The following is a 15,421-nucleotide window of genomic DNA, read 5'->3' on the forward strand; positions in this document are numbered from 1 at the left end:
TCCATTGAGAAATCATATTATTTATGATACCAGCTTGAAATTTTAAAGAGTGTCTAATCTTTAACAAGGCAGAAAGAAACAAAACTTTTCCCACCAATGAAACTTATCACCATGTAAAGAAGAATATATACTTGGCATTGAAGTGTCCATCTAATTGTAGGATGCGTACCAACACCTTTTAAAAATGTATGAAAAGCTCCTAATTTTGAAAAAATAAACATGTTGAAATACTATGGATAGGGTTCAAGTCCAAGCAAAACCTATGAAGTGACCTTTACTAGAGTAATCAGAACCAGTTTTCTCTGCGATGTAGGTCATCCACAGCCTCGTTTCAGGGATCCGTTAGCCGTAGGTGCAACTGGCATCATCCCCGTGCATCCAGAGGCAGATCTGGGCGTACTTGAGGGGCGTGATGCGCACGGCCACGTTGTAGTCCTTCTGAACCCCGTTTATGTCCACCCACTGGTGGCCGGAATAGACCGCAATGATTTTGCGTTTCCATCTCTTTTTGTCCGGATCTTTCAGACGCAGATAGACCCCAGAGCCAGTGGAGCCCGACTCGGCATCGCAGTATTGATAGAGAAGATCATTGGATTCCTCGGACACGCTGCAAAACCGGTAGACTAACTGATCCGCCCTGTCGTGATCAAATCCTGAGAAGTGGATCATTCCGCCGGGCAGCTTCTTGACAGTGGGACTGATGCCCAGCTCCATGTATTTCTTTTTGTGAGCACGCTTCAGCTCCAGAAGGGCGTAGTCATAATCCAAGGCTGCATCTCCCCTCCCTCCTCTAGCCCAGCCTTTGGGGATGTGGATGTTCTTGACCCGGGTCCACTGGAAGGAGGGCATCCCGTCAGCGGCTCTCTGACCCCGAGCAGATTCCTTTCTCCTTCTCCCAGCCTTGGCGCTCTCCTTCAGTTTCTCTCTGCTACCCTCTCTTCCAGCACCACCCCTTGCTTCCCTCCTGTTCCTCCTAGAACCTCTGTGCTTCTTGCCACTACCTTTATTTCTCATCTTCAACAACCCTACCCTTAGCTTTTTGCTACCTTTGATGTAGTCGTTTCGGTCGTGGACACAATGGGCAGCTGTTAGGACGTGGTTGGGGGAGATGAGGATACCACTGCAGCCCGTGGAGAGCTTCACGGCCGTATTGAAAGGGAAATTGGTTAAGAATCTCTTGTCCAAGATGCTGAACCTGCTGTCAGTGCCGTACACCTGTCTCTTTCTCCTCACAGGTGCTCCCTGGGCAGTGAGATTTTCATGTGGCTCAGGGACCCAACCTTGAACTTTCACTCTGGTCAAGGTTCGGGTGCCGTTCTCAAAGACAGTCTCATATGAGAGAGAGTCTTCCAGGTCAGAAAGGTTGGGAGCCGGGAGTTCTTTCTGGCATTCGATGCCACACGTTTGATTTAACACCATCTTAGCATCTGCTTCAAAGGTGGGGCTGGTGAGATGGAAGGTCCTTTCACTGACAAGCCGGGGTATTTTTCTCAAGTGCCACATAAAATCCCGTTCCATTTCAGATCCATCGATGAGAGTCCACCCAAGGGTGGAAAGTATCAACCAAAATAGCGTTTCCATTTTGTTCTTCTATGTTGTCCTTTAAAATAGAAAGAGAGGCTTTATAATGGTTTCTTTTAAAATATGTTACTTATCATTCATTTAGGTCTTGGGTCCTAAACGTAGCTTCACCACAAATAGGAGCCCATATTCTCACTGTACTTAGATTTTACTGAGATTAGATAAACACCCTACTAAGTAGGCTCATACAGACATCCAAAATCAGTAAATTGTTTTCACTCAGACTGCCCTCCACCAGCCCTAATCCCCGTGCATCCTACCCCCATCTGCCATCTCCCCCTCTTTCTCCCCTCTTTCAACCCAACACATGGGAGAATAAGAAGGGGTGGCAAACTGCGGTCCTCTGTTGCATAAGCCACACCATCTTCCTTCCAAGGTGTCCTACAACCTTATCTCCAAATGATTTAGAAATAAAGATAACAGCAGATGTCCGGCCCTTTCCCTGAACTCAGCTTCTTAATAAAAGCAGGGATCATAAATTCCTCATCTCTAGAATGTAAATGGCTAGCACAGAGCTCAAAAAAAGCATTCACTGGAATACAATGAATTTCCCTTAATCACGGCTTGCAGACCAAGCTGATTGATGGTGCAATTAAAATCATAGGATAATATTCTAAAATATTCAGTAGAGATTTTAGAAGTAAATAAATGGGCTCCTCTGCTATTGACCTGCTTTGATTTTCACAAGCAGAACCCCTAATCGTAAAAAGAAAATACACAGCACAGGCCCTTTTATCCGAAAATAAGCAAAATGTACCCTGTACTTTTTTAAAACAAAGTTGTGCTTGGAACTACCACCTAAGCAAAGCACCACGCAAAAATACTTTATAGGGCTTCCCTGGTGGTGCAGTGGTTGAGAGTCCGTCTGCCGATGCAGGGGACACGGGTTCGTGCCCTGGTCCGGGAAGATCCCACATGCCGTGGAGCAGCTAGGCCCGTGAGCCATGGCCGCTGAGCCTGTGCGTCCGTAGCCTGTGCTCCGCAACGGGAGAGGCCACAACAGTGAGAGGCCCGCGTACCGCAAAAAAAAAAAAAAAAAAAAAAAAAAAAAAAACTTTATAGTGGCATTTTACTTTATATTAAAATTGTAAGAATTTATGGAGCAAAGGCGATGGTTATGAATTTGCTACTTGGGGGAACATGATCATGATGAAATATAGTCCCTTTCATCCTGGGTCTCTCATCTGAAAACTGTTTAAATTGTATAATACCTCTTCTATTGTTTACATCTTCTTGCCTTCATTTCCTGCTTCTCTAGGTTCACTGGTATGTAAATCTGTTCCTAGAACTGACTTTCGTCAGTTGTTGCTTGGTGAGAGAGGGGGAGTAGTACTCTTTGGAGCAGCAGTTTGGAAATTTGTAAGCTATGTTCCAAGTTGTTTTTAACTAATAGTTAAAATACCCAGGCTTAGCACGTGATTTGCACTGTGTATAAAGCGGAGGCAGTTCAAGGTTAGATTATTCCTACAGTACCTTCACTCTCAAGGCTTTCTCATAAGCTTTCTTTGCTTATCAAAGAAAAGAAAGCTAATAAAGAATGTCAGGAATGGCCCACAAAGCAGGGTACACCCATAAGATCCTGGGAGCTGGCAGGAAAAGCCGAAGTTGTGTCTGATTCAGAGCCGAACATGGGCATCTCTTGATACAACAGAGTTCATTTTGCCATATACAAGTACAGAATTTTATTAACAAACTAATAACATCCTTTTGATAAAACAAAAACATATACTACATTAACCTCTTTGTTAAACATGCTCTATTCATCAAAACACGACAATTAATTTGAATGATCATACATTGGAACGTGTTAGAATAATCTTTACCGTGACTTGCATCAGCAAAATTACGTAGAAGTTTTGCAATTTCCATTTTTTTCTGTTTGCTCCCAGTTGAATGCTAAGTAATGGTGATTCTGGTTAATATTAGTATTGTTTGCTGAATAGCTTGTACTTCATTTTGGAGACAGGGCATTCTTCTGTAGACTGATGGATATTGTCCAAAAAATCAGTAAACAATATACTTGAGAAAAAAATCCACACTCATGTCACAATATTTTCTAATCATTACCATGGCAAATTTGACTTTACGCAAAGCAGTGATTATATCAGTAATGATTTTGTTGAACCACTTAGTATTTTCTTTTGTTGCCTTTTTATGCAATTTTCATAATGAGTATTTCATCCATTTTATTTAATTGGATTGGAATGACAAAGGCTAACGACTCAGTAACTCTACTGAGACCTTGAAATTGTATGTTTTTTTTTTTTTTTTTTGAAATTGTATGTTTAACTGGGTGGTTCCCAAGATGAAAAGTTATGTCTTTCCAAAAAAAAAAAAAACTAAAATCATAGTTATTTGCTGCCTCTTAGTTTATCAACAGGCCATAATACATGATTTAAAAAAGATGCATACATATCTTTTTATCTACTTGATTCTTAGCAAAATTTCAACCAAGGGAGTTTTTTGATGTGGGAAACAAAAGTTTTAAAAATTGATTTTTTATCTAGCTCTATGTGATAACAGCTGTTCATTATGTACTTAATATATGATTACAGCAAAGACTGAGAATCAGCCAATTACCCACATTAAAAAATACACAGGATCACCTTGTACATTTTAACACTTGGTAATAATGATCTGTGCAGTAATAAGTGTGTCAAAGGCATTCCTAGGCAAAAGAGAGAACGTCAAAATCTTGGTGTTGTGGTATTGCTTCCACAGTTAGGTTTTGTTTTTCGGATTTGGGTTTTTTTTTTTCCAGCGTTGTTTAATTTAGTCTTGCAAATTTTTAGCTAGTTAGGATTTAGATAGGTAGAATGCAAATATTAAATTATAACAGACCAGATGGTATTTTGCTATACAAATAATTGACCTAGAATATGCATCTTAAATTTAGAAGTTCCTTTATTCTTTACCAAATAAAACATGTGCCCTGTGCATTAATTCTGTAGTCAGACTTTTAAGAAAGTCCCATGTAATGGTTAGTTTTATGTGTCAACTTGACTGGGCCACAGGGTGCCCAGATATTTGGTCAGATATTATTCTGGGTGTGTCTGGGAGGGTGTCTCTGGATGATATTAACATTCGAATTGGTAGATAGAGTAAAGCAGATTGCTCTCCCTAATGTGGGTGGGCCTCATCCAATCAGCTGAAGACCTACATAGAACAAAAAGGCTGACCCTCCTGTGAGTAATGGGGAACTCCTTCTGCCTGACTGCTTTGAGCAGGGAAATTGGTTTTTCTCCTGCCTTTGGATTCAAAATGAATTTTGAATAAGATTTTGTTTGTTAGTAAGATTTTGTTAGTAAGATTCTGTGCTTGTGAGTGGCAAAATAAACTCTGTCACATCAAGGGATTCCCAGGTTGTAGTCCCCAAACCAGCAGTGTCAGCATCCCCTAGGAACTTGTTAAAAATGCTAATTCTCAGGGCCCAACCCAGACCTACTGTTCAAAACTCTCCAGGAGAGGTGTGGGTTCCCAGCTAGGCATGTTGTACACAGCCCTCCAGGCAATTCTGATACTCAGTACAGTTTCAGAACCACTTCAGCAGACAAGGTCCTGGTGTAGCAGCTTAAGCCCCTCCCAGAAGGTAGACTTTCCAGGGATGATTGCTTAACCAGGTTTCAAAGGACCTCTGCTTCATCTCTGTGTACAAAATAAATTCATTCTAAACTTTGCTCTTTTACTATGTTAGCAACTGTTAATATTGAATGGTTCCTCCTTTAATAGAAAAAAAACCATACTTTTACATAAGTGATTTAATAATACTTCTGAAAAGATTCAAATTCAATAGGCTTGTGTGTAACGCCTCTGATGCTACAGATGATGCAAGAGTGTTAGTTGGCCAGCCCTATCTGGTGCCCTTTGAGGGACTCAGCTGCAATGGAGCACAGGAATAAAAGCCATGCCCACATTTATCCTTGGGCACGGGAAGGGCAGAGCCTCGTCATATGACCTCAGAATCACAGTAATAAAGGACATGGATTTAGTAAGCCTGTCTAATTCGGCCTATAATTTCAAACTGAGCAAATGTCTCAGGACACTTCCTTTTGGGAAATCTAAGTTTGCCTTGTGGTAAAACGTCAATGTAACGTAAATGATAGCTCTTGCTGATAGAGCAAGCCATGGTTCAGTGGATACATCTATAGACTCCTGTCATCCAAAAAGCACTAACTAAAGAGACACGGTCCCAGCTGGTGGAGCAGTTATAGTATTTTGAAAGCTTTAATGTGCCATGTCTTCCCTCATTCTCCTCCTTTTTCCTGTCTTCCATTATAATTGTGACCTTCCCTGTCACTTTCCAGATGGCTTGGATTTGGGGCTTCAGATTCCAATTTTGGTTAATAAAAGTGAGGTTGCAGTCATGGCTCTCACCACGAGTCAATGTACACATAGTTAATTATGAGTTGGACCATGGAGACGAACGGAAGGGAAGAGAATTAGGGAGGAAGCAAGAATACCAGGATTTATAGATGAATTCTTACTGATGAAGCAGATATCAGTCCACATTTCTACCTGGTCTGTATGATTAACAGAAATGACCACCCGTAACTATAAGAGATAACTTACTATTGCTTTTGTTTGGTTGCTTGCTTATACTTTCTTAGAAATGTAAAAGCTGATAGTATTTAGAATATTTGGGTATCTCTACCAGCGTAGTGGTTACAAGGGCAGACCAAGGAGTAAGAAGACTTGGGTTAAGTCTCATCTTTACCACTTACTAGGCAACTGAATATGGGCAGTTTATTAAGTTCAATTAAGTTTCCATTTCCTCATCTGCAAAGTGAAGATAAGAGTAATCTCAACTTCATAATGTAATTGTGAGAATTAAATAAGTTGATATATGCAGAGAATTACCACTGAGCCCAGAGCATAGACACAATCAATAATAAGCTCTTTTATAGTTATTATTCTACCTTAATGGGTGAATTAATATCACTTTAAAACAATTCATCATATAAGGCAAAGTTATAGCACTTTTAGTTTTCTAGAAAGTCAGTTTTACACTCAAATATTTTTATTTCAGGATAGTTCCTGACACACTCTCAAACTCCGTTTTTCTTTGTTTTGTTTTTTGTTCAAGGACAGCTTCACTTTAGAGACTTCTCAAATGAATGTTTTCCTAATTACTCATTTCTATGAATATCTGTGGCTTTGTAATATGTTTTTCTCATTGCTATTAAACTTCAGTGTGATTAAACATTACCCAGCCATAGAACACTTGAATTGCATTTCCCATGTCTTATTTTTAGCCTGAATCTACCCTAAGAATTCTGGAACTGCAACAGGCCCTCAGCCTAAAAAGAAACAGTCAGTGTCAGAATAATTACTCTAAGGGAGCGATTTACAGTGAAAGAAAAACCTAACTTTTTGAGTGAGTCTTCTAGAGTGTATAGAATTTTACCATGGCATGACATAATTACATTCTCAGGCTCAGTTTCTCTTTTGTTTTTTGGTTTGTTACCCTTTAAAGTTTATATTTTAACCCATGTCAGGCAGACGAAAGAAAGATTAGATGACCTTGCTATATTAAACGTTTTGAATGAACTATTTTTCTTGTAAATGAACATGAGCTGATTTACCATCCAGAATCTGCACCAGGTGATAGAGTCACACTTACCTGGGCCATTCTTTTCACCTGGTCCCTTGTAATGGACAGTGAAGTAGTTGCCCAAGTTCATGTGTATAGTATGCTGCCTTGGAACATAATTTTGCATTACTCTGTCAGACACTTTCTGAGGGGCTGATATGGGTCAGGGACCACTCAGATCAATGACCTCATAGGGCCAACACCAACTTCTACCTTAATGTATATTAGGACCCAGAAATGACTGCATAACCACTTTTGACAACTTGCCTGTCCTTTATTTAGCCATTCAAGATCCCAGCCACTCACCCCTCCCAGCATCACTGCCTGCATTTACACATGTGCACGAATGTGAAAACATGTTCCAGCTATCTCCCTCCTCCTCCAGTTTCATCCTCCACCTGCTCGGTCAAGACTGACACACAACAGGTAGACATTGCGGTCCGGACAAGATACTCTCTTTATCTGCAGAGAGAAGTGCTGGCTTAGGCAAAAGGCCAGGGCAGGAAAGGAGGAGCATTACTAGTGAGAGCAGACAGGTGGGAAGTGAGCATTAAACGGGTCAGGTTTTAGAGAACACTTGTCGAACTTTGAGTCACTTTCGCAAATTGGGAGCAGATGCAGAGGGGAAGTGGTTGGGAGTCCGCCTGCTGATGCAGGGGACCTGGGTTCGTGCGCTGGTCCGGGAGGATCCCACATGCCGCAGAGCGGCTGGGCCCGTGAGCCATGGCCTGCAGAGCCTGAGCGTCCGGAGCCTGTGCTCCACAACGGGAGAGGCCACAACAGTGAGAGGCCCGCGTACAGCAAAAAAAAAACAGAAATGAAAAAGGCATGTGGAGAGCCGAGATAGGCTGAAAGCTAGGCTTCTGCACCAGTCAGCCAAGTTGTGAATGCAAAGAAGTTCTTGAAGGAAAGTGAAAGAGCTACTCCAGTGAACACACAAATGATAAGAAAGCAAAGGAGCCTTATTACTGATAATGGAGAAGGTTTTAATGGTCTGGATAGAAGATCAAACCAGCCACATATTCTTTTAGGCCAAAGCCTAATTCAGAGCAAGGCCCTAACTCACTTCAATTCTCTGAAGGCTGAGAGAAGTGAGGAAGCTGCAGAAGAAAAATCTGAAGCCAGCAGAGGCTGGTCCATGAGGTTTAAGGAAAGAAGCCATCTTCATAACATAAAAGTGACACAGCAAGTGCTGATGTAGAAGCTGCAGCAAGTTCTCCAGAAGGTCTAGCTAAGAGAATTCATGACGGTGGCTACATTAAACAACAGATTTCCGATGTAGATAAAACAGCCTTCTATTGGAAGAAGACGCTATTGGACTTTCACAACTAGAAAGAAGTCAGTGCCTGGCTTCAGAGCTTCAAAAGACAGGCTGACCCTCTTGTTAGGTGCTAATGCAGTTGGTGACTTGAAGCCGAAGCTAATACTCATTTACCATCCTGAAAATTCTATAGCCCTTAAGAATTATGCTAAATCTACTCTGCCTGTGCTCTAGCGATGGAACCACAAAACCCGGATGACAGCACATTTCTTTACAACATAGTTTACTGACTATTTCAAGTCCACTGTCGAGACCTACTGCTCAGAAAAAGATTCCTTTCAAAATCTGACTGCTCACTGATTTTGAATTTTGAGAACTGTAATTTATATTTTCTTTTTATTTATTTTTATTTATTTATTTATTTTTGGCTCGTGGGCTTAGTTGACCCGCCACATGTGGGATCTTAGTTCCTCAACTGAGGATCTAACCTGCGCCCCCTGCATTGGAAGGCGGATTCTTAACCACTGGACCGCCAGGGAAGTCCCTATATTTTCTTTGATAATACACAAATGTTTTGAGATGAACTGATTCTAAGTAACTGAATCTAATTAAAATGGACTCTTAACCCAGAAAAAAACATATTACTGCTCACCGACAATGCACCTGGTCACCCAAGAGCTCTGAGGGAGATCTGCCATGAGATTCATGTTGTTTTCATGCCTGCTGACACAACATCTGTTCTGCAGTCCATGGATCAGGAGTCATTTTGACTTTCAAGTCTTATTATTTAAGAAATACATTTCGTAAAGCTACAGCTGCCACAGATAGTAATTCTTCTGATGGATCTGGGCAAAGTTAGTTGAAAATTTTTGGAAAGAAGACACTATCGTAGATGCCATGAAGAACATGCATGAGTCACAGAGGTCAAAATATTAACATTAACGTGAGTTTGGAAGAAGTTGATTCTCATGGATGACTTTGAGGGGTTCAGGACTTCAGTAGAGGAAGTAACTGCAGGTGTCATGGAAACAGTGTGAGAACTAGAAATAGAGGTGGAGCCTGAAGATGTGACTGAATTACTGCAGTTTCATGATAACACTATAACAGACGAGGAGTTGCTTCTTATGGGTGAGCAAAGAACGTAGTTTCTTGAGATGCAGTCTACTCCTGGGGAAGATGCTGTGAAGATTGTTGAAATGACAACAAAGGATTTAGTGTGTAACATAAACTTAGTTGATAAAGCAGCTCAGGAAAGAAGTTCTGTGGGGGAAATGCTATCAAACAGCATTGCATGCTACAGAGAAATCGTTCATAAAGGAAGAGTCCATCGATGCAGCAAACTTCAGTAGTGTCTTAATATCAAGAAACTGCCACGGCCGCCCCACTCTTCAGCAGCCACTGCCCTGCTCAGTCAGCAGCCATCAACCTCGAGGCAAGACCCTCCACCAGCAAAACGGTTATCACTTGCGGAAGCTCAGATGGTGGTTAGCATGTTTTAGCAACGAAGTGTGTGTTCAATTGTTGTATACGTTGTTTTTTAGACATAATGCTATTGCACAGTTAGCAGACTACAGTAACTTTTATATGCACTGGGAACCCCCCAAAATCACGTGACGCTTTGCTGCAATAGTCACTTTATTGCAGTGGTCTGGAAATGAAGCCATAGTATTTCCAAGTTATGCCTGTAACACATCCTAATGTGTCATATGTGACTATGTTCCTGACTTGGTAAAAGAGACTTTGCAAACGTGATTTAGTTAAGGATTGTGTGATGAGGAGATTAGCTCGGGTTACCCAGGTGAGCCCAATGTAATCACAGGGATCCTTCTGAGAAGGAGGCGGGAGGGTCAAGAACGAGAAGGATCTGTGAAGATGGAGGCAGAGGTCAGCGTCAGGCAGGACCACAAGCTACAAAATGCGGGTGGCCTCTAGACCCTGAAAAGGTAAGGAGACATTCTCTGCTGGAACTTGCAGGGGAGAAGGCAACCCTGCTGACCCTCTCTGGACTTCTGGCCTCCAGAATTATAGGATACTGGGTTAAGTCACGAAGGTTTTGGTAATTTGTTACAGCAGCAATAGCAATATACTTAGAAAGGTAAAAACCTAGTTCTTAAAACGGCCTGCCCTGGTTGTTTGGAAAGAAAGAAGTAGTGGGGAGTGATATAAGGGGGGAAAGAACGTTTGGTTCAGAGACTTAAACATAAATGAAAATGTTCGTTTTTAGGAAAATTATACAGACACACAACTTTAGAGCTAAAATCAGAAGATCGTGATAAAACATTCCTGTAGCATGCAGCAGTATTGCTAGGGAGAATCAAGAACTGGAACAGGATAGATACATTTGTTTATTCGACAAATTCAGTGCAGTGCTGTGCATCACTTCATAAGCCTCTTTCCTTGCTTATGAAACTCTGTGATAAGTCCTCCTTAGCCATCGAGTTGGACTAGAACATTTCTAAGATCTCTTTTAGCTCTAAAGTCCTAGATTAAATCACAAATGAAAAAAACACAAGTTAACTTACTCATCGCTGAGCCTCAAGCCGCTTCGATCCCTAGCCCCGGGTGAGGGGAGGGGTGGGGGGAGGCGGGTAGGAACTTGCCTGCTATCCCTATTTCTACCACTAGATGGCGAAGCTAGCCTGGTGATGCCCAATCTAAGATCCCACACTTAAGATGGTTTACGTTCCTTGAGGTACAAAATCGAATTTATTTTAAAAGCATGTAGGATTCATGGGAGGGATAGAAGTCTAACTGGCTAACAGTATACTAGATGGTTATCACATAGAACTGATCCCATTTAGAAAACCCACCTCCAGGCCACAGAGCCCAACCGGATGAGCTGAGGGCTGGTAATGCTGTCTACAGCCAGACGTCTGGCAGGTGGTTTCCCAAAACCATTGTGGTGCCAGCACACTTCCACTATGACCTCGGGCGCTGCTAAACAGTCCCCCAAATGTGCTGCAGTTCATTTCAACAGGAAGAAAAATCTTCAACCTGTCAAATATTTCCCATGTCTATCAACTACTTAATAATTCACTTCCAAAGGGTAAGCTCTCCACTGATTCTGTGCTGAAAATAAATGGCAAGGAAGTTCATTGACAATGTGCCAATTGCTATTCAAAATATCATACCATAGCACTATCTTCAAGTTTAGTTTCAGGAATGAGACAGAGTAATGTCTGCTGGAAAAGTTTCGCAGTAGTGGAGGGAAAGGAAGATGGTAAAGTTACACAGTTGATTACTTTACAGTAACCCACAACTTCTGTTTCTCATCATAATAAAAAAATAAAACTTCCCTTTGTTTTTTAAGCTATTTTTCCAGGACCTGTATATTTCAATCTGGGCAATGGATATGCTGTGTGTAAATCAAATTTGGGGTGAATGGCACTGAGGGAGCCCCAAGGGAACCCTCTGCTGGCTCTCTTATCCACTGACATAGGAAATGCACAGCGTATGGCTCCTGACTTATGTTTTATCTTGCAAGTTGGCCTTTGAAAGTGAAGAATATCTGGAACTGTATTAGGTTTGCTACTCTTCAGGCTTTAAAGCATCTTATGATGACTGTGTTTCTAGCTAAGCAAACATCTGTTAAAGCTTGTGAAGCTTTTGAAAAAATATTAGTTAAGCAAAGTCATAAAATAATAACATTCATACTTAACTTTGCTGTTTCCAATCTCTCATCTCAGATTTCTCATGTGCAAAGTTAACCCAGGCGAAGTAGCTTCAGCCTCCAAAATTCTGAGTCTGATCCCGCTGTTAAAATGCAATGTGCTTGCCTTGGATAGTTGAGCATTGGGCAGAGAAAGGTAAGTAATGAACTCAGCAGGGGAAATTAACTCACATTAGCAATTGATTACTTTAACATAATATGCACATTCTATGTGCCAAGCACGAGGCTAAACAATCTCACGTTTGAAAACACGGAAAAGATTCTTAAAAGTGTGCAGGTTTCCAAGCTGTCTGGAGGAAAAACAGGAAGAGTATCCACATCCGACCTCTTCTCACGTTAAAGGAGCTCTTCTAGTTATGTCCTAATAAACATAAAATTCCATACGATGCTCACACACTACTTTCAAGCCTAGATGTCTTATTTGGCTGGAATTTTAACCTTCTCTCTTCTAAATTATATACCAGATCCTAAGCATAATTCTCCAAGCAGCAACATATGACTTTTATAACTCTCTGTGGAGACAAATGCACTTGGGATAAAATGAGAATTTCAGAAGTGAGAAGAGTTAATAGAAGGGAAAAAAAACACCTAGACAGGATATGCAGCTCCTTTCGAATCAATGACAGTGTAAAAAGGTCAGAGGAATCAGGCAGGAAGTGTTTCTACAACTTTGCAAAAACTTTTATGATAGGGCTTCCCTGGCGGTGCAGTGGTTGAGAGTCCGCCTCCCGATGCAGGGGACACGGGTTCGTGACCCGGTCCGGGAGGATCCCACATGCCGCGGAGGGGCTGGGCCCGTGAGCCATGGCCGCTGAGCCTGCGCGTCCGGAGCCTGTGCTCCGCAACGGGAGAGAGGCCCGCGTACCGCAAAACAAAAACAAAAACAAAAACTTTTATGATAGAAAATTTCCAAAGGAGAGAGAAAGCTAGAAAGTAGAAAATCACAACCCCACATGCCCGTCATCCCGCGGCAACAATTACCAATATTTTGACAATCTTGTCTCACTCAGTTGTCTTCCCCCACCTTTTTTTTCCCCTAGAGTATTTTAAAGCAAGTCCAAGACTTCTCAATTTCATTTCATCTTCTCGCTTAAAAACTGTTTTGCGCTGCTCCTTTTGCTGACCTGTGCGGCCAGGTTGATGAGACAGCGAGAGATTCCTAGCTTTCATAGTAACTCTGCCAAAGAGGCTTTCAAGGAGACGAGGCTTTCCAGGAACGCGTTTTACACCTTTTTTCAATGGCATCTGTTAATAATCATAAAAATAAAGAGGGTCCCCTCTGGTAGTGCTTAAGTAGAAAGAATTCCATTTATATTCCAATGCAAACAATTTTACTGTTGATATTAAACGGTGCAGAGGCCGACACAAAGAATTGCCTATTTGGAAGAGTAGCTTCTTTGATGACTTAAAACTGCTAAGTTTGATCCCTATCTTTAGAGCCCTTCAAAGAAGCTCTCCCCGGGTGGGTCCTGCCTTTCTCGGGGGAAACTTACAGGTTCTAGGGTCTCGCCCTGTCCGGGGGCGGGGGGGGGGGGTGTCTCCATCTTTACCTGCGAAGGTTACTCGGTCCCGGGGGCGCTGCCCTGCTCGAATCAAAGTGCCCCCGAGGCAGTCACCGACGCTGGCGAGGCAGGAGGGCAGGGGTGCAGCTGCCTCGAGCCTCGGGACAAGCCGGAGTCAGAGCCTGGGCGCCCGGCCACCGCCCGCCTGCGTCGCCGGGAGCTCGCGGCTGAGACTGCGGGGAGGCTGGAGGCGAGCTGAGCGCAGCGTCGCGGAGGTGGGAGGGGAAAGGGGGCGGGGACCGGGGCGGCCGCGGGAGGGAGGGGGTGTCGGAGGAGAAGGGAGAGGAGGAGGGGGTCAGGCGGGGAGGAGGAGGGGGGATCTGGGGAGGGTTTACAAGGAGGTGCGGGGCGGACCGGGCAGCCTCTCACCCCAGCGCCTCTGCCCCCAGCATTAGGAAAAATTCATGAGTGGGTTCACAAGAGATGTCTGTCCCTGTGCTAGCGTGCATCCCTTAAATAAGGTTAAGAAGATACTCCCAAGTGTGTGCTTGGATGGATTGGGGAGGGGTGTTCGGGACTGCTTCTTTGAGTCCCAATCCCCCGGCTCTTAGACCCCAGCGCCTACAAGAACCAGGGGCGTTTCCCCAACCCCATCGCAAGCCTGTCTCCGCCCGGGACGCGCTCTCCACAAGGCAAATCCTGCGTCTCAGGCTCCTGCAGGCGCCCACATCCAAACTGAGGACCTGCGACCTGCCTTGGGCTGGGATCTGGGTCACCCTGTAAGCATCCCATGCGGCCTCCAGGGGGAGCGCGTCAGTTTCTGTCTGTCCTGAGGCTAGAAGGCTTTCTCTACTTTGGACGAGCCTCCTTTAAGATGTTTGCCCACCTCAGACCCACCAAAATTCTAAGCACATCCTTTCTTACTCTCTTCATTCTCCTCTTTAGGAGAGGTGCTCCTTTGGGGTGGGAGCTGCGTAACGAAGGGGACTTCATTTATTCAACATCTACTGATCTACTGGGTGGCAGGTCTGAAGCAAGATGGCACCGATAGAAAAATGAGTTGAAAAACTTGGTGCTGGCCCTCAAGGAAGGAAGGTCAAATAAGTGCACAAGTATTTATAACACAAGGTCTTAGCATGTCCCATAAGACTTGGCTCAGTAGTGGTTTATTGCATTTCTCAAGTTTTTATTTATTTTTTTAAGCAATGAGATTAGAACATATATACAATTGTTTCCTGTTTTTCCACTTAGCATTTTCATTTAGGCGCTTACCCATATAATTAAAATCTATTAATAAATTTTATCTGGTATAAAACAATTAGTTCTGAAGCCCTCTGTCTCACCAGTTAGATCATAATCTTCAAATGCATCTTTGAATCACCACCCTCTACCACAAGGGCTGGCATATAACGGCTGCTGATTATGTGCCGAACTTAAAAAGTTTACTGGTGAAATGGAGTGTGGGGAATTGAGAGAGGAAGCCCAGAACTCAGAATGGGAAGTCCCGTCTGACACTAAATAGATATGCCCTGGGCCTCAGCCTCTTCATCAGTAAATTGAGAAGGTTACACTGGAGGAGTTCTACAGTTTGTACTTCTCAAACATTTTGGGGGATTCTAGCACTGCATAAGTCCAGGAGGATTTAGTGTGGACGCAGGTCTGATTCCTCTAATTCCGTCATCACCCCTGTTGACATCACATAAAGCCAACTTCAAGGCTCTCACATTTTCAGGGCCCCCTTCCTGAGCCTTTTGCCCCAAGCCATCTTTTTTCCCCCAGTTTTATCGAGATGTCATTGACATGTAATATTGTGTAAA

At 43.0% G+C, this 15,421-nt stretch overlaps 1 protein-coding gene across 1 annotated transcript; it reads right to left on the reverse strand.

The window, feature by feature from the left end:
- Positions 1-342: 342 nt before the first annotated feature.
- Positions 343-1,581, reverse strand: PRSS35 (serine protease 35). Its single transcript, XM_065889106.1, has one exon. The coding sequence runs from the start codon at positions 1,579-1,581 to the stop codon at positions 343-345; it is 1,239 nt and encodes a 412-aa protein (XP_065745178.1).
- Between the last annotated feature and the right edge of the window lie 13,840 nt (positions 1,582-15,421).

Source organism: Phocoena phocoena, chromosome 12 (genome assembly GCF_963924675.1).
Source record: "Phocoena phocoena chromosome 12, mPhoPho1.1, whole genome shotgun sequence".
NCBI classification, from domain to species: domain Eukaryota; kingdom Metazoa; phylum Chordata; class Mammalia; order Artiodactyla; family Phocoenidae; genus Phocoena; species Phocoena phocoena.

Bases quoted from the DNA above. Each gene is read 5' to 3' on its own strand.
- PRSS35 (XM_065889106.1), bottom strand. From the start codon at position 1,581: ATGGAAACGCTATTTTGGTTGATACTTTCCACCCTTGGGTGGACTCTC.